Genomic DNA, 27531 nt, shown 5'->3' on the forward strand with positions numbered 1-27531 from the left:
TATTGTATTTTCTCTCCCCACCCCCACCCCATTCTTCACATATTGCATAGGGATTTTCTTAGCCACCTGGACCATTAGATAATTATTGTGGCTACTTCTACAATGCCCACCACCTCCAAAACAGAAACTGCATCACTTTCCATAGTTTTTATATTTGCTAGGTTGCTTCCCTGCAATTAGAACGTTGGTGATGTGGAGCTGAGGAACTTTCAAATGTTGCTGGACTGCAGCTCCAACCATCCCTTGTCATTGGATGTGCTGGGTGAGGTTAATAGGAATTTTACATCCCAGCAATATCTGGAGGACCACTCCTCACCCACTTGTGGCATAAAGGAGATTACTGTGAACTACAGCTGAGACAGATTTTTTTTAACTCTGCACTTCTATATAAATCTAGATACTTTTGGAATTTAAATCCATGAAGTATATTCTCCTCTCCATCAAAACAATAAGGAAATAGGGATTAAAGGGGAAGGTAGAGACCAACCAATTTTCCCTCATTAAGAAGTTATTTTCTAAAATCCACAGTAGGATGGTGCTATTTTCATTCCATTAGTGCTATATAACTTCAACATGGCAATCTTAGGAGGCCTCAGTCACCATGTGCTAATTTAACTGAAGTAGAGATGAGCATATGAAGTAGAGGTGAGCATATGACACATTCAAAGGATGGTCATCTATTGCAGCTCTTTAATCACATATGATTTAAAACAGCTCCCTAGAAGATGCCTGTTCCCAATGTACGTGGAATGGCTGGAGAACTTGTAATCCTGGTTCACTATGAAGGCCCAGGACGCAAAGGTGACTCTTTTTCCTCTGGCCATATGACAACATCCAGATGACACAGAGATGTACCCCCCGTAGCCAATTGCTGATGAATCAGAGAAAGGCATTGCTCAAGGAGAAACTAAATGGTTGTTATGCCAATGTAAGTCACTCATATATCCCAGGATCAGTTTCCATTTTCATAACACACCAATCCTCCACAAGGCGAAAAAGCCTTAGATATTTCCATTGATAGCAAACTTGTCACTTAATGCCTCAACCAGACACTTACACATTGCAGAAGACCATTTTTTTTGAGTTCTGCTTTTCACCCTTGTCCACTGTTCTTCACATCCTTCATGATTGTCTTCTTTCTTCCCTTGCCCCCTTGTAGCTGACAAAGAAGCTGAGGAATATTATTCAAGAAAGAGGCATCTCCCTGACTTAGCAGCAAGAGGAACCCTCCCTCTCAATGTCATCCAGCTATCCCAGAAACAGACCTTCCAAAGGGAGCGGCCACGCCGGGTGATGCGGGCCATGTCCCAGGACCGAGTGCTGTCCCCAGAGAGGATCATGCCAGAGGAGTTCAGCATGTCTTATGAGCGAATCCTATCCGATGAGCAGCTGTTGTCCACGGAACGCCTGCACTCCCAAGACCCTCTCCTCTCTCCTGAACACTCTGGTTTTGGGGATCAGTCCATGTCACGGGCTTTGTCTCACTCGGATGTCTTTGTTTCAACACCTGTCATGGATCGCTACCGGATGACTAAGATGCACTCCCATCCCAGTGCCTCAAATAACTTGTACAACACCTTGAGTATGAACCAAACATCCGCCAAGCGCCAGGCATTTGCCTCCCGGCGTCACAACACAGTGGAGCAGCTACACTATATCCCAGGACACCATTCCCATTACCGCACAGCCAGCAAAACAGAGGTGACTGTTTGATCAGAGACACTGTGCATTGTAGATAATATTCCATATATCTCTGGACTTGGGTGGCTTCAGTGCCCTAAACTGCAGTGGCCTTATGGCCAAGATAACCTCTAATCCCATGTCTGAAAAGACAAGACTCTTCCGACAGTCCTGTCTGTGTCGTTTTGAAAATTCATCTACTTGTTATTGACATAGGGAGGAAAAACAGAATAGGGAGAAGTGGTACAGGTAAGGTTTCCTATCCTGCTCAGTTTCTGTCAAAGAAAGCCATACTGGATTATGGCTCATTTCAAGGGCTTGTCTGCACCTATATTCTAGCTAGTTTCCAAACTAGCACTTTAATGCCCATCATGATAAACCAAGAAAAGGGGTCTAATACCACATTGGCATTACATGGCAAAGTTGGTAGGCATGTTGTGGACCAAGGTTCCACCCATATGTTAGAAGGTGGTAACCTATTTCCACCTCAGCATGGATCTGCCTAGGCCTTGGGGAAATGCTAGCGATAAATATGATGAAGGAGCTAATAGACTGAGGAACAATGATTGCCACAGCTGGGAAACCACCTTGTTTTATATGAAACTATAAAACAAAATTAATCCAGTGCCTATAACTAGCCAGCTTTCTGGGTGGTAGAAGGAGATGGATTTGTTTATAAGCACAATTTTGCTTATTAGTATTTGCCAGCCCACACCTCTTTTTCCATGTATCCTCATATATAGAAATTTCCGAATATGTAAATAGAGTTTTAAAAAGGAAACAGGGCAAAATTACTTCTCTCTAGTTTTCACTCATTTCTATACAAGACAGCATCAGATACCATTTGGGATGTTGTCACACCTGAAATAGACACAATCATCCACCAGAAGAGGTGTGAGTCAGCGATAGGCCATTTGCCTGCCCAACCACAGTTGTTCCTGGCTTAGTCTAACCTTGGTTTCCTGAAAACCTATAGCTCCTCTCCAATTAATCACAGGAGACTCCCAGAATGAGGGGCTTCTGAAAGCTTTTCCTTCCCTCATCTACCCAGACCGAGAATATCTGTGACTGCCAGTCTTGCTGCCTGCTAATCCCCTCCAGGAAATGAAATGCTTGTGCAGAAGATCACATACTAATTGGGCACATTGTACAGCCACTGTACAGTAATAACTAGACACTAAGTGTCTGTAATGTCTTTAAGAGATATATTTGCAGGTCCAATATTTGTTGGATTTTGTATAGTTGGAACAGATGCAAACTGTAATTATCATATATTGAAACACCTTATTTCCCTGTGTGGCCTGGGCCTATGGTCCAACAGCTAAATGAAATAGATGGTTAAAACTGTATGGTTCTGTGGAAAGTTGGTTCACTCTAGTAAGTACTTGCATTTCTATGTTGCAAGTGTATGCGGCTCTTCTGGTTGCTTGCATTGAGCAGGATCTCACTGAGTGTAACAGTCTAAGCCTAGAAATTGACTGAACATTCCTTACATTTTTGGCCTTTCCCAGGCAATACATGAAATCCCATTTCATCAAACAGTGGCTTTGAATTTGGAATTTATTTTTTCATTACATTTTTTCAGAGTTAAACTTGTATAAAAAGTTTTATTTCATGACCCTTTTAAAATATGATTTTGTTTATAGCACCTGGAAAAAGTAGCTATGGGGTTATTTTGGGTATTTTCCCCAGGTTCTTCTGTTTGTAGTCTATAGGTTGGAGCCATAACAAAACTGTACTTTGTTTAACAGAAACTGGGCCAGGAAGGAAAGGAAAGCAGTGGCCATGTAATACCCCTGCTGTTGCTCACCTCCTGTTCTCAAGCAACAGACAAGAGCTTGCAAGTAGTTTATGTTCTTGCTAACTATAACACGCTTAAGAAAGTAAGGCCACAGCAGGCTGCAAAAGAAGCATTTTCTCTGAGCACACTGTAACTTGTCCCATTTCCAGTCTTCAGTGTTGCTAACGTGGTCCCCACAATATGGACCATAGAAAGAGTTGATAGCCTACAAGAGTGGTATAGTCCTGGTATCTATTCAAAACCATAAGAGTCTTGAAATGCAAAATCTCACTTATACATCTTTGACTTTCCATTATATAAACTGAGAAAGTGTTGGCAACTGAGATGCCAGAGACATGGGTCCTGGGCTCTTAACCCACTAAAGCCATCTACAATGGGGGCTATTGCATGTGGACAAAGTAGGACTTGTGGCAGCAGAGGGACACATAAGGTATGAGAAGATATGGTGTTTACCTCTGTTGGCTACACAACAAAATTAGCTGAGCTTCTTTATTCCAGAAAGAAATGTACAAATGCCCACCCATTCTTTATGGACCGTTTCCTGGCCACCTCCTGCTTTTCAGTATCAACACAGTCATCTGCAAAGCAGCTTTGGTTTTCTCTCTTCCTTCCTGTCAATTGGGCCTTCTTTTTAGATGACACAAACACTGTGGCTGCTGCCTAAAATGGCTGCTCTATGAGGAAGAGGCACTCAGTTGCAGTCATGTTATGGGAAATGCATGTCCTCTACCCCTGCAGAGGTAGCATTTGATGGCAACCATGCTGTTTGCATGACATACAAAGTAGGCTTTAGTCCCTCACCAGATAAAATGTCCCACATGGATCACCAGCACAGCCTTGTGTACAAGCCCCCTGAAGATAGGTGATAATGTGCTAGAACTACTGTGTCATTCTAAATGTGATGATATCCCATCTACCTGGGATTTGGTGCAATGGTTAGAATTTGCAGATAGTTGCTGCAAGTGGGCAGCTGAAGTGAGCCAAAGTGTATCATTAGTGTTGACTTTCCTCTAAACTGTGCTCTAAAGCTGAGTGCCTCAGCTGGAGTCCAAAGCTGAAATCCAGTTCCTTCTGGATGGACAGTCTCCTCATTTCATTCAGGTCCATCTGCCTGTTGGAACTAATGATTTTCCCATACATGTTCCACTCTTAATGAGCAGTGTAGATATACAAAATGTCCTTCAACTGCTGATCACACCAAATAACTGACAGATAGCTAAATAACAGTGGGTGGCTCCCCCCTCCTGTTTATTTATAAGAAGATTCCAGCTATACCAGTGGTTCTCAACCTGTGGGTCCACAGATGTTTTGGCCTTCAACTCCCAGAAATCCTAACAGCTGGTAAACTGGCCAGGATTTCTGGGAGTTGCAGGCCAACACACCTTGGGACCCACAGTTGAGAACCACCGAGCTATACAGTCACCAAGGCAGCTCTGATTACATTTACATGCATGCATGTACACACGCACACACAAACGAAATGTTCCAAAATAATTTAAGCAATACCATATGATTAAAAAATGCAGTCAAGAATAGACTGAGGTGAGCATAATAATCAACTAGCCAAATTAAATGACTGGCTAAACAGAAAAGTAGTTTAAAAGATGTTAGAAAAGGCAGGCATATAAAGGCCAAATTAACCTCTCAGGCCTGAAAGTTTTGCAGAGGACTCTGCTTTATGTGTGTGTCAAGGGTGGAGGGGAAAGCTTGCAATAGATGGTGGCCTCAATCCAATATCCCCTTACTTAGTATAAATATCCACATATGGACCTACACTATGCTAAGCCATATACCTTCTCTTAACTTACTGTAAAGTCTCTGAAGTCCCTCTGAATTGCTGTTCCATGCCTCACAGAAAGCAGCCAGGATCAATTCGTCTGTGTCCTCATAGTTAATTATAGCAGCACTGAGAGTCCGGGAGAACACCCTCAGATCTCGGGGCTGATGTCATCTTTTCATATCTGGTGGTTCTCAAGCTCTCATCTGATGCAGTTACAGGGCAACTGGGCTCTGGCCTAAGAGAGTTGGGATCACAAAGCATTTAGCTTGATGGGAGATGCCCAGATGAGACTCTCCATGCACATATCTTCTCATGAGTTCAATTGGATTGCACCACACTCACAGCCAACAGGTTTTTAAAAATATTGTTCTGGCAGTCAGCTGCTGAGCACAGAGCCATTTCTTAAACTTTCATTGAAGAGATTAGCAGAAATATGTGCCCACTTTCTGATCAGGGGAACCAGGATGCCTCAGTGACTAATTAGATGGGCAGATTGATTTTTAATCAGCAGGTCACCAGCATTCAAGTAGGAGGGATGCTTCAACAGTTAATTTCAGTGGTGAGAGGGAACAAGAATCTGAGGTGAGTGGGATTGTTCAGGTCTAAGAAGGGGAGGAGTGGGATGCTCTGTCCCTTCTGATGCTATGGGATGGCAACTCTCCATATCCATGTGTTCGTGGTTAATGGGAATCAAAGCCCATCAACACAGGGAGAGCAACAGTTCCCCTTCCCCCATAAGTATAGTTACCTTTCTGGCTAAACAGGCAAAACAGTTTTAAATGAAAAATGAGTTCGCTCATAAGTGGCTGTAGTGAAAACTTCAAAGCCATCTCTGGCTGCACGCACAGCTCTTCTCCAGAGTGATTACTCAGTCTTTTTGAGTTGCTTTTTCCAAGTTTGATGAGAAATGTGCATTTGACAGAGAACTATAGCCAATTCCAGCTGCCAGGCTGAGGAGAAGTGTCTCTGTATAAAATACGTACTTGCTGCACTCATATTTTACATTTGAAGGGATTTGGAAGGGGGATAATCACCCAGCCACTTTTCTTGTAAGTTGCTTTTGCATGCCTTCAAGTAATTTCTGGCTTATGGTAACCCCATCATGGGGTTTTCTTTTCAAGATTTGTTCAAAGGCAGGTTTGCCAATGCCTTCCTCTGAGGCTGGGAGAATGTGACTTGCCAAAAGCCACCCAGTGGGTTTCCATGACTGACCAGTGCCCTAATCCAACACTACACTGGGCTGGCCCTTTTTTAAAAGAATGCAATTCAAACAGAATTTATGAGGGCTGTTCATACTGCATTAAATATTGTAGGCGTGCACAAAATACACAGTGGCCTAAATCCTGTTATCAGTCTTAAGCAGAGTAGACCCATGTACTCAGTGGGATTTAGCAATGTGATGACTCGCCATTCAACAATTGATCAAATGGATCCACTCTAACTGGGACTATCCAACAGGAAGACAGCATGTTGACAAACCTTGAAAATGTAGCTGCAGTTTGAATGTTTACAGTATACCTTTCAGTGGAAATGGGGATCTGTGGTCTTCAGGGAGATGCTGAACTCCAGTTTGCATTATCTCACCCACCTGCCAGTCATCAGGGACAATGGTCAACCCTAGTCCAACAACAGTTGGAGGGCCACCACCTCCCTGTCCTACCAGGTTCGAAGCAGTGTGACTCGATCCAGCCATGCTTTTCTGCTAGGATTTCTAAAAAGTAATTTCTCAGACTGAAAACTGAAAGGAGGGAGAGAAAGATTTAAACTTGAAATCTCAAACAGTGTTTAGTCCCTCAGAATAAATGAGCATGAAGCAGATTTAGGAGCAAAGAACTATTTGAATGACCGTTGCATATCATCCCCTTCTATAGGAGATGCGTGTTCCTCAAAACAGTAGCTTTCTGTGTTTCACAAAACAGGGCCTCGCCAACGTAGACATACACAATTGCACAGATTCCCTAAGGAAGGGAAAGGCAAGATACCATTGTCATTATTTTCTTTCTATGTCTCCTCCTGTTTATCAGCGATTATAGGTAACCCGAAGAAAATTTAATGAAACCCTCCATATCTAATTGTCACTGCAGAGTGTTTAACTTCTGCAAAGATACAGCTACTGAGTAGAAAAGCCAAATCCTTTTGGGCGGATTTTGTGTAAAGTATGCAATAGGAATTTGCCCCAGGAGGTTAGAGTGGAGAAATAAGGTCTTGGATCTTTTTGCAGCATTGCTTGGGTAGATATATTGGGCTCTTCCTTCCTGTCTGCTTCCCCAAGCTTTCATTGATCAAATGTTAATCAGTGGCCAAAGTAAGCTGAAAGCAAAGAACAACAGCTTTTGAATGGTAAACCTTCTGATACTGGTTCTATTTGAGGTATGCAGACATTCCCACCTTTACCTTTCAAAGACTGATAAAGGTCGAAATCCATGATAGCCATGCAATGGCATGAGAGCAGCCCTGAAGCAAAGAGCAAAAGCATTTGATTCAGTACCATCCTGCTTGGTGTGCCACTCAATCCTCTCACCCTGAGACTGTATGAAAGGTCTTTTTTCTCATAGGAAACACTCTTGAATGCTTGCGAATGACATTAATTAAAGAGTATTGACAAATATAAGAAGGGAGGGGAAATTTCATAGGGGTTTGGAGCAAAACTTTAGGGACAAATGCATCAGATACTTTCCAGCAAAGTTGTAGCAATAATTTTGAATTGGACAGGTCTCGGAGGGGAAACGTGATTCCCCTTGTGTGGCATATTGGCTGCTAATTAACAAGATGATTTGGTTTTATTTCTGAGGTGTCTTCACTGAATTTAAAGGCAGAAATGGTATTCATTGTATTTTATCTGCTGAAGATCTGTAAGAATGAGGAGGACAGATATATTCTGTTCGTATAATATTTATGTAAATCTAGGGGTGGGGAGGGATCAACGATCCATTATCTCATTAGTTAGCAAACAAAAAAATGGCATTTGGTGTCTCTTTTGTGACCTTTCATGATTTGTGGAAGTTCTCACCCTTCGGTGCAGAGCTGCGCCTTATTGTTGCTCTGACCACATGCTTTGCGGCTGCTTCTCTGAGCCTCCATCCCAGCGGCTGAGAGAGGGGCTCTGTCGCAAGAGTCCCTCTCCTCTGAGGAAGCCAAGTTGTATCGTAATCTGCTTCATCGGTGGGATACTGTTTCCTGAGGGGGAGGCCGAAAGTCCAACCCCCTTCGTGCTTTAGCCCAGTTTATGGAATTCATGTTTATTCTCCAGTAGTTCTGATGAGGAAGTACATTCGTATCTGTATCTTTGCACTGACTCTTGGTTGCGCATTAAGCTTCAAGGCAGCAGTATTTGACTGTTTTTCTCTGTATTATCCTTGTTGTTATAACTTACCTGTAAAAGCACATTCTGTAGGTACTGTAAACAAAACTATTACCAGTTTAGTACAAACAAACAAAAATAGAGTCTTAAGGATTTTTTCCACTTTTGTCAGTAACAAATATTTATGGATTCAGAAATAAAGCAATTTCAACAGAAAAAAAGCCCACTTGATTCTTTTTGATGCACTCGGAGAAACACTGGAAAACATCTTTTATGGCTACTTTTCAAATCTATTAAAGCAGGCTTTGAGAAATTATAATGTAATATTGTATTTCTGCATGTACTTGTACGCGTTAGAAATGTGACCTATTCGAGCTTTCCTAACCTGGCACCCTCCAGAGGTATTGTACTTACTACATTACACGTCATTTTCACCTGGCATGGTCCATGATCTTACTGGATGGGGATGATGGAATTTATAGTCTTACGGTATTTGACCAATGATCTATTGCTTCAGATTAAATGGCGCTCTTGTTTTACTTGTTAACATCTGCAATAAAGTACCTACAACTTGGAATACTAATTTCTCAACTGAAGGAGGAAGGAAAGAAGAGAGCACAACAAAAGTACAGCTTTCCACAAAGCACATAGCAAGACAGATACACAGAGATCATGCAATTTAGTGTTGAGCTATTCAAGAAATCAATGAAAACTCAATTCTCATTTTGCATTGGAATGAGAATATAATTTACTGAAAGCAATTCCCCTTCCTTCATCTTTTTTTTCCCTGAGGGACAAATGTTGGTTAAGGTTGCTACCTTTTGCTCTGTGGCAGGGGATCATTGATAAATTTCACATGACAGCCCATCCCATCCTTGTACCTGCATGACAAGAAGTGAACACACCGAGTTTCAGCTCATTACATGGTGTTTACAGCCCAAACACCCTATTAGTAAACGAGGAGAACTTGTTTGATTTTTATTTTTCACAGGTTAACATTTTCATGTTTTTTTTAAAAAAAAAATCCAGCAAGTGATGCTGGCAAGTATGCTGTTATGACTGATTTCTTGAGTTTCATCAGTTCAATTATTTGAGGTACAAATAGCCTCGTCTTCAAATTTAAGCACATTCCAAATTCTTTCATACAGTGTATCAGAAGACTACACCACTGAGAAAAGCCGATCTAAGTCTGGTGTGACACGAGGCAAGGCAAGCAAACTACCAGCTGAGAAAAATCACTGCTCATGGGAACATCCCAGGTTGAGGTCAGAGCTGATTTGGAGTGAGAACAGACTAAGTAAAGAAACTCTGGGGGTTGTTATTAAACAAAAATGGCAGGAACAAGTTTGTTTACATATTTACAATTGGTCGGAAACAGAGGTCATGTTAATATTGTAGAATCTTGCACATTGTGCAGTTCCTAGGCTATTGTCCAGATGCATAGTCTTCCCACAATGAACTGACAAGCAAAGCAATATTGGTAGTTACTGCAAAAGACGCCTTTTTGGCTAGATTTGAAGAGGCCAACATTTTGATGCCTGAGATAAAGAACAAGTGAAATCCATGGCAGTCTTACTTCCAGACTGACAATAAGACACCATTTTCCAGTGTACCTGAAGGCACAGGCTAGCTCAGAGGCAGCACTGGTGAGCCACGTGGCTCACACCTGACTCTGATTCTTGAAGTCTTGCCACCATTTCCAACCACCATTCACTGCCTAATAGGTCTGTCTAAGGGTGCTTCCAGACAGTACCAAAACTCAGGACAAAGAAATTGGTTTTTAAAATGCGGGACCTCAAAGGGAGTCAAAACACAGACTTGTCAGTCCCGCTGCATCATCCCCACCATTCTCGCATCTTTTTTTTTTAACTGAATTAAGATGGAGGGCAGACAGGGGACATCCAGCAGAAGTTTTATTTTAAAAATATTAACCCCAGAGATGTGCATATATGCATATAAGGCATAATGGAACAATTAAAAATACTTCCCTCAGATTTCTGTCTTCCTCCAATTGTTAATTCAAGCTCTGTTTAACATTACAAGGTGTAAAAGACAGAATTTGATAGAGTTCTATTTGCTTTCCACTTATGCTTCCCTGAGCCACCTGTGTCTCCGTTTGAGAGCTGATCAGCTGTTTCAGACTTTTCAGAAATGGAGGATAGGAAAGTACATGTTTTCCATGCCTGCTGGGATACACAGACATGGAAAGATGCATGTTTCTCAGGAAGAATCGGGTTTAAAGGACACCTTTTAAATGCGTGTTTTTCAGCTCTTAACCCGATTAATCCTGATTCCTCTCACACTTTGGCTAAATGTTGTTTAGTCACACACACACATACCTTTTAACCTGCTTCCTCTCAGGTTGTAATGCATGCGTAAAAGGTTCCAAAGAGAGAAGGGGTGGCTGCGCAGAGGAGCAAAGTGGAACTGACAAAGGGACTAAAATTAATAAAGTCACACCAGAGCTGCCTTGCTAACTTGAAAGCAAACTAAGTTCTTCAGCTGTGTAAGAAATAGCACAGACAAAGCACACACAAGAAGTAAACCAAGTAACATGCAATGATCAAAAATTTGACAGTGTCATCTATCTATCAGAAAGGAACACACATCATATCACACAAATAGAATGTCTCACAAGCAGTATGAAATTGTATAGTGGACAATAAAGATGCTCAAATATGTTCTTATCAAGAACATGCTACCAAGAGTCATGTGGCACCCTGAAAACTAACAAGTTGATGAAAAAGTCCACTTCCTCAGATGCCCCATCGCAATGTAATATATCTTGTCCTTTCAACTATTTGTTTTATTATATAGCCATCAAAACAGTACAAAATGCACAATATCAGAATATGGATGTATTCACAGGCTAACGACGTTATACCACGCTGTTTCCCCGTTTCTGAACAGTTTAAAGAGATAGATGATGAATGATGGAGCCTACCGCATAACAAAGGGGGAATCCCTGTCAGCATCCGTCATGCCCCCTCAGAGAAGTGTCTGAGAAGTCCTGGGAAACCCAGGGTGGGCGGGGAGAAGGAGAGAGAGAAGATGGTTAGAGATCATCTTCTAAGCTTAGGAATTGCTATGAGACAGGAGAAAACAGATGAAAAAGCATGTGGGATGGGATCTGTCAAATTTGACCATGTTAAATTACTTCAGTGACATGGAGTAAGGGCGTTCTTGTGGGCTGCTACTTCATGACCTTTACTTGGCATGGTCAAGTCAGATTTCCCCTCAAGTGGTGATTGGCGTAAGAACAGCTGCTTGGGTCTACTCTAGGTAGGTAAAGGTTTTCCCCTGACGTTAAGTCCAGTCATGTCCGACTCTGGGGGTTGGTGCTCATCTCCATTTCTAAGCCGAAGAGACGGCGTAGTCCGTAGACACCTCCAAGGTCATGTGGCCAGCATGACTGCATGGAGCGCCGTTACCTTCCTGGTACTTATTGATCTACTCATATTTGCATGTTTTCGAACTGCTAGGTTGGCAGGAGCTGGGGCTAACAGCGGGCGCTCATTTCGCTCCCGGGATTTGAACCTGGGACCTTTCAGTCTGCAAGTTCAGCAGCTCAGCGCTTTAACACACTGCGCCACCACCCGGGTCCCCTCTAGAGTATGTATGTATGTATTTATTTATTTATTTCCAACATTTATATCCCGCCCTTCTCACCCGAAGGGACTCAGGGTGGCGTACAAAATTGGCAATAATTCGATACCTGCACATAATTAAAACAGCAATGAAAATCCAATTAAAACAATTAAAACAATATAAAAAATATAAAACATATGATTAAAATCCATTCATCCAAAATCCTGGTGCTGTAGCCGTAAATCAGAGTAGCTGAATCAGAGGGGAAACTCAGGTTTCTCCCCAAGTGGTGTCGTATTTAAGATCTGCTGCTTAGGTCTATGTAGAATAGCTGGATTCGAGAGGAAAGTCAAGTATCAAATAAGCTTTTTTCAAAGGTTTTTTCTTTCAAAAATGGAGTGGGGGGGGGGGGGACCACGCTAATTCATGGGATAAATCTGGGAATTGCTAATTCCGGGGAAAGTGGCAAGAAAAGACAATGTGTGATGAGAAATGGGAGGATATCCTTTTAATGCTATAGGACATAATCCATGGTAATATGACACTCCCCCCTCCCCAAGCGTGGGATAACATCCATAGTTTCATCCTAAGGAATACAATGGGTACCTACTGAAGACCAGATGATTATGAAGAGTGTGGTTTCTTCTCTTTCAAGCTTCTGTCAAAAACAGGGCTAAGTTGTGCTGGCAAAGCAGTTCTAGAGATGAAAGGAAGGAAGAAGGGCAGCGAATAACAAAGGAAAATGAAAAGTGCTCATGGAGTGTGAGTGTGTGCATTTTAAGGGAGGGATGTTTTAGGACTCAAAATATCAATATATTCTCTCAGGCACCAATGCCTCTTGCCATATCTACAGGCATTAAACAGCAAAACTTTCCATAGAAAACCTACTCACCATCAACCAAACTGCTCCCCCTCAAACCCTGCAAGACACAGACAAAAAGAGACAGACATACTCATTTATCTACAAAAACATGAATCTATGGATTGGGTCCATAATAATACCTGTGACAAATAGAAGGTATATTTGTATTTCCTTCTATGTTTTGTGGCACTCATCTCTTCCCAAACCACAGATAAATCCATTCGCTCCCAGCATCTCTGTGAAGCATTATCAGGGGGCTGCCATAGGGATGGATAGGGGGTAGGGGAGTCTGCTTCTGCCATCCTAATCTCATGTACCACAATCCAACCCTACTACACAAACAAAAACAGTAGAGAGTGACCAACCAATATTAAAAGGGGGACTGGTATTTTAATAGTCTCAAATGACTGAAATGCTCCCATTCCAGCAATACCTCCACAATCTTCCCAGTCTCCCACTTTATCACCCGCTATTGATGGGCAAAACCCATCAATTGGTGCGAACCCTGCAATGTTTCCATCACCTACCTTGGGGTGATTGCCCATTACACTGCAAAGCTGGCATGCCAGCGATAAAGTGATGTCAGGGGACAGGAGTCTTCTCCTCTTCCCCTCACTATTTCTGAGTGTTTTATTTAATATTTTACAGTATTATTTACCTTTAAAAAATAAATCAAGACTGAAACTGTGAATCAGCTTCAAATAGAATCATAGAATCATAGAGTTGGAAGAAACCTCACAGACCATCCAGTCCAACCCCCTGCCAAGAAGCAGGAAAATGGCATTCAAAGTACCCCTGACAGATGGCCATCCAGCCTCTGCTTAAAAGCCTCCAAAGGAGGAGCCTCCACCACATCTGGGGGAGAGAGTTCCACTGCCGAACAGCTCTCACAGTGAGGACGCTCTTCCTGATGTTCAGGTGGAATCTCCTTTCCTGCAGTTTGAAGCCATTGTTCTGCGTTCTAGTCTGCAGGGCAGCAGAAAACAAGCTTTCTCCCTCCTCCCTATGACTTCCCCTCACATACTTATACATGGCTATCATGTCTCCTCTCAGCCTTCTCTTCTGTAGGCTAAACATGCCCAGCTGTTTCAGCCACTCCACATAAGGCTTGCTCTCCTGATCCTTGATCATTTTAGTTGCCCTACTCTGGACGCTTCCCAGCTTGTCAACATCTTTTTTCAATTGCGGTGCCCAAAATTGGACGCAGTATTCCAGGTGTGGTCTGACCAAGGCAGAATAGAGGGGGAGCATGACTTCCCTGTATCTGGACACTATACTCCTATTGATGCTTTTTTTTGCCGCTGCATCACACTGTAGGCTTATGTTTAACTTGTTGTCCATGAAGACTCCAAGATCTTTTTCACATGAACTGCTATCGAGCCAGGTGTCCCCCATTCTGTATCTTTGCATTTCATTTTTTCTGCCTAAGTAGAGTATCTTGCATTTGTCCCTGTAGAACTTCAACTTGTTAGTTTCAGCCCATCTTTCTAATCTGGTCATTTTGATTTCTGCTCCTGTCTTCTGGAGTATTAACTATCCCTCCCAGTTTTGTGTCATCTGCAAACTTGATGATCATGCCTTCTAGCCCTTCATCTAAGTCATTAATAAAGATGTTGAACAGAACCAGGCCCAGGACAGAACCATGCGGCACTCCACTCGTCACTTCTTTCCAGGATGAAGAAGATGCATTCTTGAGCACCCTTTGGGTTCGTTCACTTAGCCAATTACAGATCCACTTAACTGTGGTTTTGCCTAGCCCACATTTGACTAGCTTGTTTGCCAGAAGGTCATTGGCGACTTTGTCGAAAGCCTTACTGAAATCCAGATACGCCACATCCACGGCGTTCCCCGTATCTACCCAGCTCGTAACTATTGAAAAAAGAGATCAGATTAGTCTGGCATGATTTGTTTTTAATAAATCCGTGTTGACTATTAGCAATGACTGCATTTGTTTCTAAGTGTTTGCAGACCACTTCCTTAATGATCTTTTCCAGAATCTTGCCTGGTATCGATATGAAGCTGACCGGAAGGTAATTGTTTGGGTCGCCTTTTTTTCCCTTCTTGAAGATAGGGACCACATTTGCCCTCCTCCAATCTGCTGGGACTTCTCCCATTCTCCAAGAACTCTCAAATATGATTGCCAGTGGTTCCTAAATAACTTCCGCTAGTTCCTTCAATACTCTTGGATGTAGTTGATCTGGCCCTGGAGACTTAAATTCGTTTAGAGAGTATTATGGAGCAGTGGAAGCTTGGGAAGGCAGGGTTCCCAAGGGTATGTGGAAACATGATCCTGGTTCTATGGACTGGTGAATCAGAGCAATAGCAAGAATGGTGTGATAACAAAAGTGCTCATGCCAGTAAGTATTTGGTATTGTTGATCATGTGACTGCCATGGAATAATGCCTTCATGAGATAAAGGACCTCTTCATACAACCTTTTTGGACTGTGCTGTTGGGCCAGCAATTGCAGGCAAAAGGGGTGGCATGCGGGACCCCACGCACCCTCACTCCTGTCCTTATCACACGGATGGGACAGGAAAGGATGCATTTGCACCCTTTTCCTCCCCTCATCAGACGTCATAAAGAATGTCAACGCGTGTTGCCCTGCTGGCCTTTCTGCCATCACACGGAGAAATTGAAGGAAAGTTAGGGGTAGCTCCATGAGAGCTACCCAAAATACACTTTCCTACCCGTAGTCATGGAGGAAGCGCCTTTTGGCATCCCCCCCCCCAACTTTGGGAGGAAAGTAGGAGGGGCCTGCCGTGCGTTGTGTGATGGTGCATGGCAGGTGCTGTCCTTGCTGCAAAGCAAAGCAGCAAAAACAGCAAAAATGCCCCATGTGAAGAGGTGGAAAGTCCTATACCTGAGCTTTCCCCTCCCCTCCACTTCTCCCTTCATTAGGCTTCCCAGGAAGATCTCTGTTGCTCAGGATCATGCCAGATGCTCAGTGACGCAAGCAATGCAAACTCCTCTGTTGAATTGAATTAGTTGCTTTGAAACTGAGAGTCGGTTGCAGAGAAAATCAGATTAGAAAGATACTGAAGCAAAGCTGGTTCTGCCAAAAGTATTGCACTGTTGCTGGAAAGGAGAAATACTTGGTTCCCAGAGGAGAAAGTCAGGAGATCCACTAGTATCTTCCAGCATCTGCTTCTGTGCTCTTTGGGGCAGACAACCCATACTGAAGATTGCAACAAAAAAAACCCTAGACTGAAGGCAGCTGTGGCTCAATACTGTTCTTTGGAGAGCTCCGTCTTGCATATTAAGAGCCATTTGGCCAACGGCTGTTTGTTGCTTAATAAAAACAGTGGCAAAGCCTCTCTTCTAATAGATTTGAGAATTTAACACAAGGCATATGCTTGTAATAGCCTGATGTGCAGCCAAAAGCCAGCCATGGTACATTATTATTATTATTATTATTATTATTATTATTATTATTATTATTATTATTATTATTGTACAATGTTTCTTCAGTTCTAAGACACCATTGATTCCAGTACTAACAGAATAAAGCTGTATTTATGTGTATATAAAAGCACCCATGATTCTAAGACCCATCCCATTGTTTATATGTTTATATGAAGTAAAAGTGCATCTTAGAATCAAGAAATACAATAATTGTATCTGCCTGTTAAAAGAGAAGATTGGAGAAGAAATGGAAACCACTGAAGTGCATTCGGAAAGCGCATGTGGAGCAATATGTCACAAAAGGGAAATAACAGTGACATGGGACTTAGATAAGAGTCTTCTAGATGTTGAACTACAACTCCCAGTATTCATGACTTGACTGGGATGATAAGGGTTTCTGCCAAATCTGTTCTACACCTGAATATAAAGGTTTATATCTATATGTTTATTTAAAAAATACCTGGTAATTATTTCTCCTGAAACATTGATGGCAAAGCAGAATCTGGAAGTGTAAGGAGGACTGCCAGTATAAAAGCACAACACTGTCACTGCTATTAAACAAATACAGTTCTTTAAACTATTATTGTTTTATGTCCTCTTGGGGCCATTATCTATCTCTAAGTGACTATGATATGCTGAGATCCAATTTCTCAACCCCCGAAATTCAGCATTTTTAATATCATGACTGCTTGCTAGTATCTAGCTTATAAAACGGATCATCTTCAATATTTTCTTGCCTTGTGCATTTAAGGCCATCAACATCTGTGAATTTGGTACTTGCTGGAAATGTTATTTGCTCTTTTGCTCTTATTTACTTCTGTAATGTTTTCACTTTCTTGCATGCTGTTAGCTCTGTTGCTTATTATTATGTTTTATTCCTGCCACAGCTATGAAGATTTTTAATCTGCAACAAGCCATTCTGTGGACTGTAAAGTGCAAATGCAGCATATACTTTCATAAATAATTGCCTCATGTTGGTCTTTAGTAACCAGATTTGCTTAGAAGCCAACATACACAACAAGGGTTTCCAAGTTGACTTTTAAGATCAGACTCTGGGATCTTGAACGGGAACTTCAAAGGGAGAATTCTGCAGCTTCGACTTTCCTAATGATGCAATAACATTTTATATAGCTGTTGATAATGTGAATATTGTATTTCTCCATTTCTTCTGAAAATGTCAATTTCTCCAAGGAAAAAGTCCCTTCCACCGCATGGCTTCAAAATTAGAGTATTTTTTCCTCAAGGCTATTCCCAATGCCACTTCTTTTTGGCACCTGCCACTTCAGGTGGCCGCTTCTCCCTGCCTGATGGAAGTACGGTGCCACGATCTGGCACTGTGAGACCAATCTCTGGTAATAAACTCATAGCAACACCTTGCTTTTGTCCGTCATCTTTGCCAAGGTGGGCCATGAATTCCGTGTTCTGTACTGAGCAAACTAGGAGCAGCTCATCTCCTGAAGGACACCCCATTGATTTTGTGTCTGGCACCTGCCTGGGCTCTTATTACAAACTGCTTAGTGAATGTTCTTTGGCATTGCTTGTTCTCTTGGGCCAAGGCTTTATGACATGCCATGGACATTTTGTGCAGTGTTTTCCTCACTGTTGCTGGCAAAGGAAGGAAAAACAGGAGAAATGGATAAGGGATTTATCCTTACATGCCCTTCACTGCAGCCCGGTGCCAACATCAGGCACAGCAGAACTATGATCTCACCCTTTTGATGATTGGGGAGGGAATGGCTACAAGCGCCACAGATTCTCTTGAAATGGCTTTTGCCACGGTCTCATCCAATGCTCACAGGTGCAGTCCTGTTTCTAACATAAAGCATACCTGGAATGTGAGCCTGTTAGGGATGTGAGTTCAGCTGGTTTAGTCCTAGCTCTTTTTTTCTTGATCACTGCGCAACTTCTGTGTTGTGCTATGTGATACATAAAGCAGGAAATAATGAGCACTATGATTCAGCCTGGCTCTGAAAGACAGGGAATTACCTCCATAAAAAGACCTCCCTATTTTTGTCCTGTCTTCTGGTTTGTTCTGAAGTCAGTGCTTTTTGACAATATCCTAAATGTCCAGATCAAATTTATTTAAGAGCAGTGTTACTATCCAAGTAATCATAACTGCCATTTTGAGGCCCATGATCTTACAAACTCTCCAAAGCTTCTTATCAATGTTGGACTGGGAGTTGAGAGCTCCGACTGGTATTTTAATGGGTCTCAAATGAGTTCATGTTTCCACAGAGTCATGAAGCATGGCCCATTTCCTCTTTCCCAGCTTGATCTACTTCACATAGTTGTTGTGAGGATAGAATTGGGAGAAGGAGAACCAAGCATGGTTCCTGTAACTAGCAAATGGAATAAGCACACTCTTCTCCAAAGCAGAATTTTTCTTTGTTTTCATAAAGCAACTCAAAGAGGATTTGAATACAATAATATTGCAAACCTAACCTATTCCGTCAATATGGGGATCAAAAATACTACATATCCTGTTAAGATATGTAATATTGGGCATTCCATAACCTACTGCAAAACATAATTTATTGCATAAGCTATTGGAACGTAACTGCACCCAGTCTATGGGCACATATCCTTTTTGGCAAATGTGACTCTCCATAAAAACGTAGAGACCACCTTTGGAAAACCACTAGTCAAGAAAAGCATGGCTGTGTTAGAAGGCAACTCTTTTAACAAGTGATATTCACAAGCATTCATGTAATAGCACACAGGTAACTTCAGCTGTTAAACTGAAGAATCATGTCTTTAGACTGCCAAGGGTAAAGACATGCCACTCAAAATATATTTGGTTAGCAGAGGATGGTTGTTTTTTTTGCAGTTGGAAGTTGCCCAAAAGGTATACACTCCCTTTAAACCTCTTAGTTAAAATATGCACTCAGAGATAAAAGAGACTTCTTTGGAAAATAATATATTTTATATTAATTCAGCATACAGACACATTTCTTAATAAAGTTCAGTTACAGATAGGATGTAGCTTCTTCTCTCTGCGTTGAGAACACAGAATATCAGTCTTTATCAATAGTCCATAGTCTTTAGTATAGTTATACTCACTGAAGTCCGTAAGCAAATGTTGAAGTCTCTAAACTGACTTCTCCACTTTAGTCCAAACAGCAACTTGTATGCATTTACCTCCTCTGAGGTCTGATGCAAGACATCTGCTCTCATTAAAGTTCAAACAGATACTTCTCCATTGAAGTGCAAACAGATACTGAATACAAAATGGAGTCTTGAGTCTGCACATGCTCAGTATAATCAGATGTCTAAAACTCCTCCCACACCAAAGAGTCTAATCAACATACATATAGAATACAGGTTATCAAATATGCACATTAACAAATAAATAGTGAGTGGCTTGGGAGGTTGCTATTTCCAACACACCAGGCCCGTAGCCAGGATTTTGTTTTGGGAGGGGCTGGGATTTTGGTTTGGGGGGGGCTGAGTCTGAGCGGGAGAGGGTCTACCCTAGCAAACCTTTTGTATCGTTATCCCAATACCCCCATGTATATGGGATATATTGAGCATGGTGATCCGATCATGATATGAATGAACATAACAGTTTAAATAATAAATGTAAGGCCTTCTCGTGGACTACCCTGAGAATTGGGGGGGGGGGGGGGCTGAAGCCCCTCAAGCCCCCCCCCCCCGCTACATGCCTGCAACACACCATATATGCATATGTATGTAACTATTCATTTTACCATCAGTAGGTTTAATAAATCTAAACAGCTATATGAATCTGTATTTGTTTTAGTTTGTGATCAGAGTATGACTACTTACTTAATGACAAAGTTGAAAGAATTTAAACCAACACGCACCAAGGGCAACTGAAGGGGGGCTAGAAATCTTGGTATCCAAATAGACAGTTCGAAAACCCTTAATCTTGATATCTGTATGAAAATCAAATTTAATGTATCAAAAACTATATTTACACTTCCTCATTATTAACATAAATATAATTGAACTATGAGTCAAACTGGGATTTTTAATTTTAGAGGTATAAAAATGGATGTTAGTGTGGTGGTATTACATGCAGTAGTAAGAAGCTAATGTGTCCTATTACTGATAGGTGGTGCACATGTTGCTGTCCAGTCCAGAGACTGTTAATCAAGATTAATAATAATAATAATAATAATAATAATAATAATAATAATAATAATAATAATAATAATAATAATAATTTATTTGAAGCCCGTCCTATCTCCCTGGGTGGACTCAGACAACAGTGTTAGTGTGTGCATGGAATAGAATGCACTGATGACGTTTCTTATAAATGAAGGTGTAAAACCTGTGGGTATCTACAGAAGACTTCAAGCATAAATCAATGATGAGATACTCAGCTGTAGTAAGACATTTAAATAATGTAAACATTTCAAAAATGAAACAGTGTGAGCGATGATCTCGGCCTTGGTGGTTCCCAGCCTACATAGTGAAACACTTGGTCCTGAATAATTGACACATAACCAGTTGTGAAATAGCACAAAGGATTAATTTTTCTGTGGAAACAGTGAACACAATCATTCACAAACATTCAGCTTCAAAAAATTAGTGCACACTGGGTACAAAGACAACTTTCTGCTTTTGACTGGGACAAAAGAGAAGTCTGCACTGAGTTGAACAGGGAAGACCAGGATTTTCTGGATCTTATCATTACATGTGATGAAACCTGGGTACATCATTTCACTACGGCATCTAAACAAGCATCAAATTAGTAGAAGCATGCAGATTCATCACCATTTTTTTTTTTAGCAATTGCATCTGCAGGTAAAGTGATGGCAAATCAAAACTTCAATAGCAAAATTCGGAAATGGTAGATATCTAAGATAGTAAACATTGGAGATATGGCTTTGTGGCTGCAAGGCTCTCTTTGTAAAAGGCACAAGAGTGGCTTCTCAAACAGGTAGGGGAAAATGTCTCTTTCAAGATCCCAACCACTGCCACCATTAAATGTGGGACACCCTGCCCAAAGCCCTTTACATTTAGGCTTAGGGAATCTTTTTCTTAATATCCCACACCTTTGCCACACCTTTTTAATATGGGATCTCTCAAATCCCCCTATGACAGGGGGCAATCCTTTCAGGATCCCAGCCACTGCCAGCTATAAAACTTGACTCTGTGCGTGTGCATGTATGAGACGATGTGACACTGAAGGGAAGTATGTGAGACAAATCTTCCGCTGACTCTAAGTAGAGCAATTCACCACTCAGGAACACAGTCTTTATTAAAAAATAAATAATTATTTATTTATGGTTTCTTTAGTCCAAAAAGCGTAACTTGTTGCAAAGGTTTACTTCTTCAGTTTCATTTGTACATAATATAGATAATATCTTTCATTCTTTAACATCAACCACTTGACTGAAACTTTGTCTCAACAGTATTTCTTTTCCTCAGCTCTATCTCACTGGAAACCTAAACCTAACTGACTTCATACATCTTTCTAGCTCACCAGCTAGAGAACTACAATAACTGAACCCCAGACTTCTTCCTAGCTCACCAGCTAGAGAACTTCACTAACTGAATTTCAGACTTCTTCCTAGCTCACCGGTTAGAGAACTTCCATAACTGAACTCTTTTTAAAACATTTCCTCCTTTTTCATCCAGCTAGCTCCACCCCTTTCATGCTAGCTTTGAAATAGTTACATTTCTACATAAGCAACTACGTTACCATGGTGACACATAGCCAATCAGCAGTAGCTAACTCCTGCCCACCTTTACCACTGAATCAACATTAAATAACATAGACAAAAATCCCCAATAAAATAAGGTTTTCCATTACAATGGCATTTTACCACAGCAGTCTGGCGTGCAGAGCACTAGGGCTAGCAATCGGTTAATTAATGCTGCTGGTTTTGTCTTTTGTGATACTTCTGTGCTTTTAACAGCTTCATTATGGGATAAAATTCAGCCTATCACACTCTCCTTGTGTTATTATTCATTTGACTCGATTGCAACCAAGAAAGAAGACCTGATTAGGGTAGAGTTGTTAGTTGTGAACTGTATATACCACAAAACTCAATTTCTTCTAACCAGAAAACCGAGCGGCAAATCAAACTAGTCCTCCTCTGTGGTTAGCATTTTATGATGTATTATTTTCCCCAGTTAATTTCCCAGCAGGACTGTGTAACTGAAAGGGATTTGTAGGCTGCCTTCTGTGGAGATGAGCCAAAAATTAAACACCACTCAACTGGCAGCAAGCAACACTTTAGAAACAACATCTGGCACCCCAGACATCCACAACAGGCACGATCCATCCAAAGCTCCCCTTATGCAAACCCTATAGCAGCTTTCCGGGGCTTCTTGTTTATTTTATTCTCCAAAGTTGCTAGCATCTCTATCACAAGGAATGTGCGGTCGGCTAAGGAATGGGAAAGGAATTCCCATTTCTCTGTGGAAATTTTACTCATTCCTTATCCCCAAATACTAGCAGTAGAACAGGGCATAATTCGATGGCAGAAAGAAATGTAACAGAGAACTGGAGACTGTAAAAGCAGGGATGTGAGCCAGATTGTGTTCCTAAGTGAGAGACAAGAAAGGTGAAAGACTCCCATCAACACAATTTTTTCATATAGCAATAGAAGAGAGGCGTTCAATTTTTTCTTCTATGGTGACAGTGCAGATAAGGAATGAGACTGAGTTTTGATGAATACATTTTAAACATACTGTGAACCAAGCAGAAACGTTCCCCAAGAAAATCATGCAATCTTCTCTAGAACACAAAGCAAAAAAGAAAGTAAAGATCCACATGTGACTGATTAAATCATGTTAGCAGGGAGCTGAGTGAATCATGTATTAAAAGATCACACAGTGTGCAACATATAGTCAGGTGGAATGAAAGCCAGATTATCAAGTATGAGTGATTTAACTTTGGAGGAGGGCATTTGCTAAAATGTGTAAAATGAGAGAAAGAAGACCTCATGTTCCCAGGAGATATAAAGAAAGCAATTCTAAAAGAACATTTCCAGTTGCCTCCTATAGAAAAAATTGTCCATAAATTAGCAGGAACAGAACTATTTGTATCCTTGGTGCCAGCTATCTTTCAGATAATAAGAAATGCAAGCGATGTTCATTCAATACACTTTTGGCAGACAGAGATTACAAGATTAGCATACCCTGTAACTTCAGTTTCATGGAAAAAGGATCCAATCTGTATTTAATAGCCTTCATGGTATCATACCTTTTACATAGTATAATTTTATGAGAGGTAAGGAACATGAGATAACAGCCACAAGAGGAATACCAACTACCAATGACTCAAGATGTTGAGATGTCAGTCTAGAAAAAAGTCAGTCAGGTGAGTGAAATTATGCTGAACTGTTGCAAAGTAAAATGAAATGTATACCATCTCAAGCTCCTTCAAAGAAAAGCAGGTTTAGAAATCAAATACAAAGAAATAAAACAAAGAAAATACAAATAAATGTGTCATAGAATAATAGAGCTGGAAAAAAAACACAAGGGCCAACAAGGTCAAACCCTACCATGGCAGGACTATATAATCAAAGTACTCCTGACAGATGGCCACCTAGCCTCTGTTAAAAATACTCCAAAGAAGGAGATGCCACCACTCTCCAAGGCAGCATATTTCACCGGCAAACATCGCTTTCCATCACCAAGTTCTTCCTAACGTTGACATGGAATTTATTTTCCTGTAGTTTGAATCCATTGATCTGTGCCATAGTCTCTGGAGCGGCTAAAAACAAGCTTACACCATCTTCAGTATTCAACCACGGCTACCATGCCCCTTCTAAGCCTTCTCTGTTCTAGGCTAAACATAATTGGCAGCCAAAACCACTCCCCGTAGAGCATGGCTTCCAGTCTTCTTTGCCAGTCTGGAAATGAAATCTGAAAGAAGGGAAGTCTGCAATCTTGAAAGAGAGGAATCTGTTTAAAACAAACACGTGAAGCCTGTGCAAAGCTGAAGATACTTTCTCCTGATGTACAGTATTCACAAAACTGAATACAGTACTGTATTTCAGAGATTTCTGTGACAGGCACCTTTCTTTCTTCTCTCCCTTTCTAAATTATATGACAAATTGTATTTTTCATTTGGATTAAGCAAGTACTAGGTGGTAACTTTAGTCGGGGCAATGAAAGTATGGTGAGAGTAAGAAGTTATTCCTTATAGTTAGTCCTTGCTTTCCCCTCCACAGCCATGTTTCTGAAGAATTAATTTCACTGTGACATGCTTCACATTGGACAACCAAAAAAAGTCTATTAATAAAGTGTAATTGGCAACAGAAAATTTACTGAAGCATTTAGAGTAAACATGGTAACAAGATGATGATCAGTATAGACTGATGTCTGCGTAATTTCCCACAAATGGGATAGCAGTAATAACTGGTTTTAAAACCCAACCCCAGATGCATTGTGATGGCCTTCCAAAGAGACTTTTTGTGGATTAGTAATTTATATACATTCTACGATATCATATTACACCTTACATAACGTTACATAAATTTGACTACGCATTAGAGGAACTACAGAACCCACTCAATGAATTGTGAAGGTGTGTTTCCCTCTTGACAAAGTTTTAGGAGTTTGTACTCCCCAAATTCTGAACAGCCCAGACTCTGTTAAAAGTGTGTTGTTCGGTAGATTTCCTTGCGGTGTCAACAATGCTTTTGGGAGAAAGGTTTCTCCGTTTCTAGTTCCTGTTTCTAGCCAAGTTTCCAGTTCCAGTTGGGCCGTGCCATGCCGCAATTCTCAAGTAGACCTTGACTTTACTTCGGATGTTATTCCTTGTTCCTGATTCAAGTTTGCCTCAGCTTTAACAACTTTGTTACCTTGATTGCTACGAAGCATTTCCAGTGGATAGAACTCTGTTTTCTGCCAGCCTTGTTTCCCTGTTTAATTTCATGGACTTTGATTTCTTGGGAGAGCTATCGCGTTCTCATTGTGGATTATAATATCGGACCTTTTCCTTCACACAATTGAAACCATCATTGACTTTCTGAAAAGAACTATTCCTTACTCAAACTCTATACCTAATTCCTTTTGGATTTATAATTGTTTTAATAAAGATATAGTTTGTTATATTGGCTCTTGTCTGGTTTTTGAGTGTTCACGCTGCCTTGGGGTGCAACAAGGAATGAGAGACCAGACGGCAAAGCTTCCAGATGCTTCTGATAAGTTATATAAACCTCAAGGGACCATGAGGCTGGAAATAGAGAGAGAATGAAGGAGGACAAGGACTGGAGAGTCCTGTGTCCCAATTGGGAGATTTGTTCATAGACTGGGCAGAAAATCCAGGATCCCGGCTCTTCAGAACATACGGATCTGCAGGGAATAATAATAATAATAATAATAATAATAATAATAATAATAATAATAATAATAACAATAACTTTATTTTTGTATCCTGCCCCATCTCCCTGAAGGGACTCGGGGCGGCTCACATGGGGACGAGGCCTGGTACATCATAAAATACAGTGTCAGATACATTTAAAAACAAGAACACATAAAACAAGCATGTAAACAGTAAAACATGATAAACAGTAAACAGGCACTGTTAGGGAATTCGGTGGGGTCAGGCAATAAATTATGTGTGGGTGCAATCATTCCAATTTCTGGAGCTGGGCCAATAAAATGCAATAGAAGGGAATGGGTGGAGACATTGGAGAGGGATAGCGTCAAGGATGCCTGCTCAGTTGAACACACACTGAAATAACCAGGTTTTCAACCCTTTTCAGAATGTGGCCAGGGTTGGGGCTGATCTAATTTACCTAGGGAGTTCCAGAGCCGGAGGGCCGCCGAGAAGAAGGCCCTTTCCCTAGTCCCCACCAACCATGTTTGAGACGGCGGCAGGAATGAGAGGAGGGCCTCCCCGGCAGATCTCAAGGTTCTTGCAGGTTTGTAGTAAGAGATGCAATCACAAAGATAAGCCGGACCTGAACCGTTTAGGGCTTTATAGGTGATGACCAGTACCTTGAATTGGGCCGGAAGGTTATCGGCAGCCAGTGGAGCTGTTTCAGTAGGAGGGTTGTCCGCTCCCTATAATTTTCTCCCATTAACAACCTGGCTGCCGACAGTTGCACTAGTTGAAGTTTCCAGGTCATCTTCAAGGGCAGCCCCATGTAGAGTGCGTTACAGTAATCCAACCTAGAGATGACTAAGGTGTGGACCACTGTGGCCAAGTCAGGTTTCTCAAGGTACGGTCGCAGTTGGCGCACAAGCTTTAATTGTGAAAAGGCCACCACCAACACCTGGGCTTCAAGTGTCAGCGCCGAGTCCAGGAGGACACCCAAATTGTGGACCTGCGCCTTTAGGGGGAGTGTAACCCCATCAAGCACAGGTTGCCAACCAATACCCCGATTGACAGCACGACTGACCAGGAGGACCTCTGTCTTGTCTGGATTAAGCTTCATCCTGTTAGCCCTCATCCAGTCCTGCACAGCAGCCAGGCACCGGTCCAAGACACGGAGGGCTTCATTGGAGTCAGGTGGAAAAGAGTAGTAGCGTTGAGTGTCATCTGCATAGAGGTGGCACCCAACTCCAAAACTCCGGATGACATCGCCCAGCGGTTTCATGTAGATGTTGAAGAGCATAGGACTGAGAAGCTTGGGAGGGATAGCTTATACATTAGATAAATTATATTCCTTTTAACCTTGAGCTGAATGTGGATCAGATAGTTTTGTAATTTTGTAACTTCTCCTAAATGTGCCTTTGTGTCTTGCCAATGCCTTACTGAGAACAAAAACTCTCCATCTCTTGCACCCTGCTTCTTGCTTGGTGTGCATGCATCACAAGGGATCTTCCTGTTTCCCCAGTGACTCCCACTGGATTATGAGTCCAGAGGGTTTAAATCAGTGGTTTCCAACCTGTGATCCATGGACCACCAGTGGACCCCAAGAACTAAATAATGGTCTGCGGCCTCACAGTTACTACACTGTTGCAATGAGAGTGACTGGTCTCTCGAAACCCTCTTACAGTGCCGAGGCAACGGGGATGTCGGGAGGGGGGAGGTTGACTACTTATGAAAGACGTAACAAGCCTCCTGACTGCTGCTTCCCCCTGAGCGGAGCCGTTCCATTTGGTGCCTTGGTATCTTCATTTTAGGCCTTTTCCTGGGGTTATTTGGGGTGCTTATTCAAAAATTGCACTAGATAGACCACA

The 27531-nt window shown here is 41.6% G+C and overlaps 2 protein-coding genes across 8 annotated transcripts in view; one reads left to right on the top strand and one right to left on the bottom strand.

Annotated features, from left to right (window-relative positions):
* Positions 1-25454, top strand: part of shisa6 (shisa family member 6) — a 418823-nt gene extending 393369 nt beyond the window's left edge. For all 7 annotated transcript variants that reach the window (XM_062974005.1, XM_062974006.1, XM_062974008.1 and 4 more), the window contains one exon: positions 1160-25454. In XM_062974005.1, the coding sequence (XP_062830075.1) occupies positions 1160-1713 (554 nt within the window). In that variant the 3' untranslated portion in view covers positions 1714-25454. The remainder of the gene's footprint in view (positions 1-1159) is intronic.
* The window catches only part of dnah9 (dynein axonemal heavy chain 9), a 302000-nt gene continuing 299113 nt past the window's right edge, over positions 24645-27531 (bottom strand). Inside the window, exon 69 of the mRNA XM_062973996.1 lies at positions 24645-25695. Coding sequence (XP_062830066.1) covers positions 25681-25695 — 15 coding nt within the window. The 3' untranslated portion in view covers positions 24645-25680. The remainder of the gene's footprint in view (positions 25696-27531) is intronic.

The sequence above is a fragment of the Anolis carolinensis genome, chromosome 2, assembly GCF_035594765.1.
Source record: "Anolis carolinensis isolate JA03-04 chromosome 2, rAnoCar3.1.pri, whole genome shotgun sequence".
Lineage (NCBI taxonomy): Eukaryota > Metazoa > Chordata > Lepidosauria > Squamata > Dactyloidae > Anolis > Anolis carolinensis.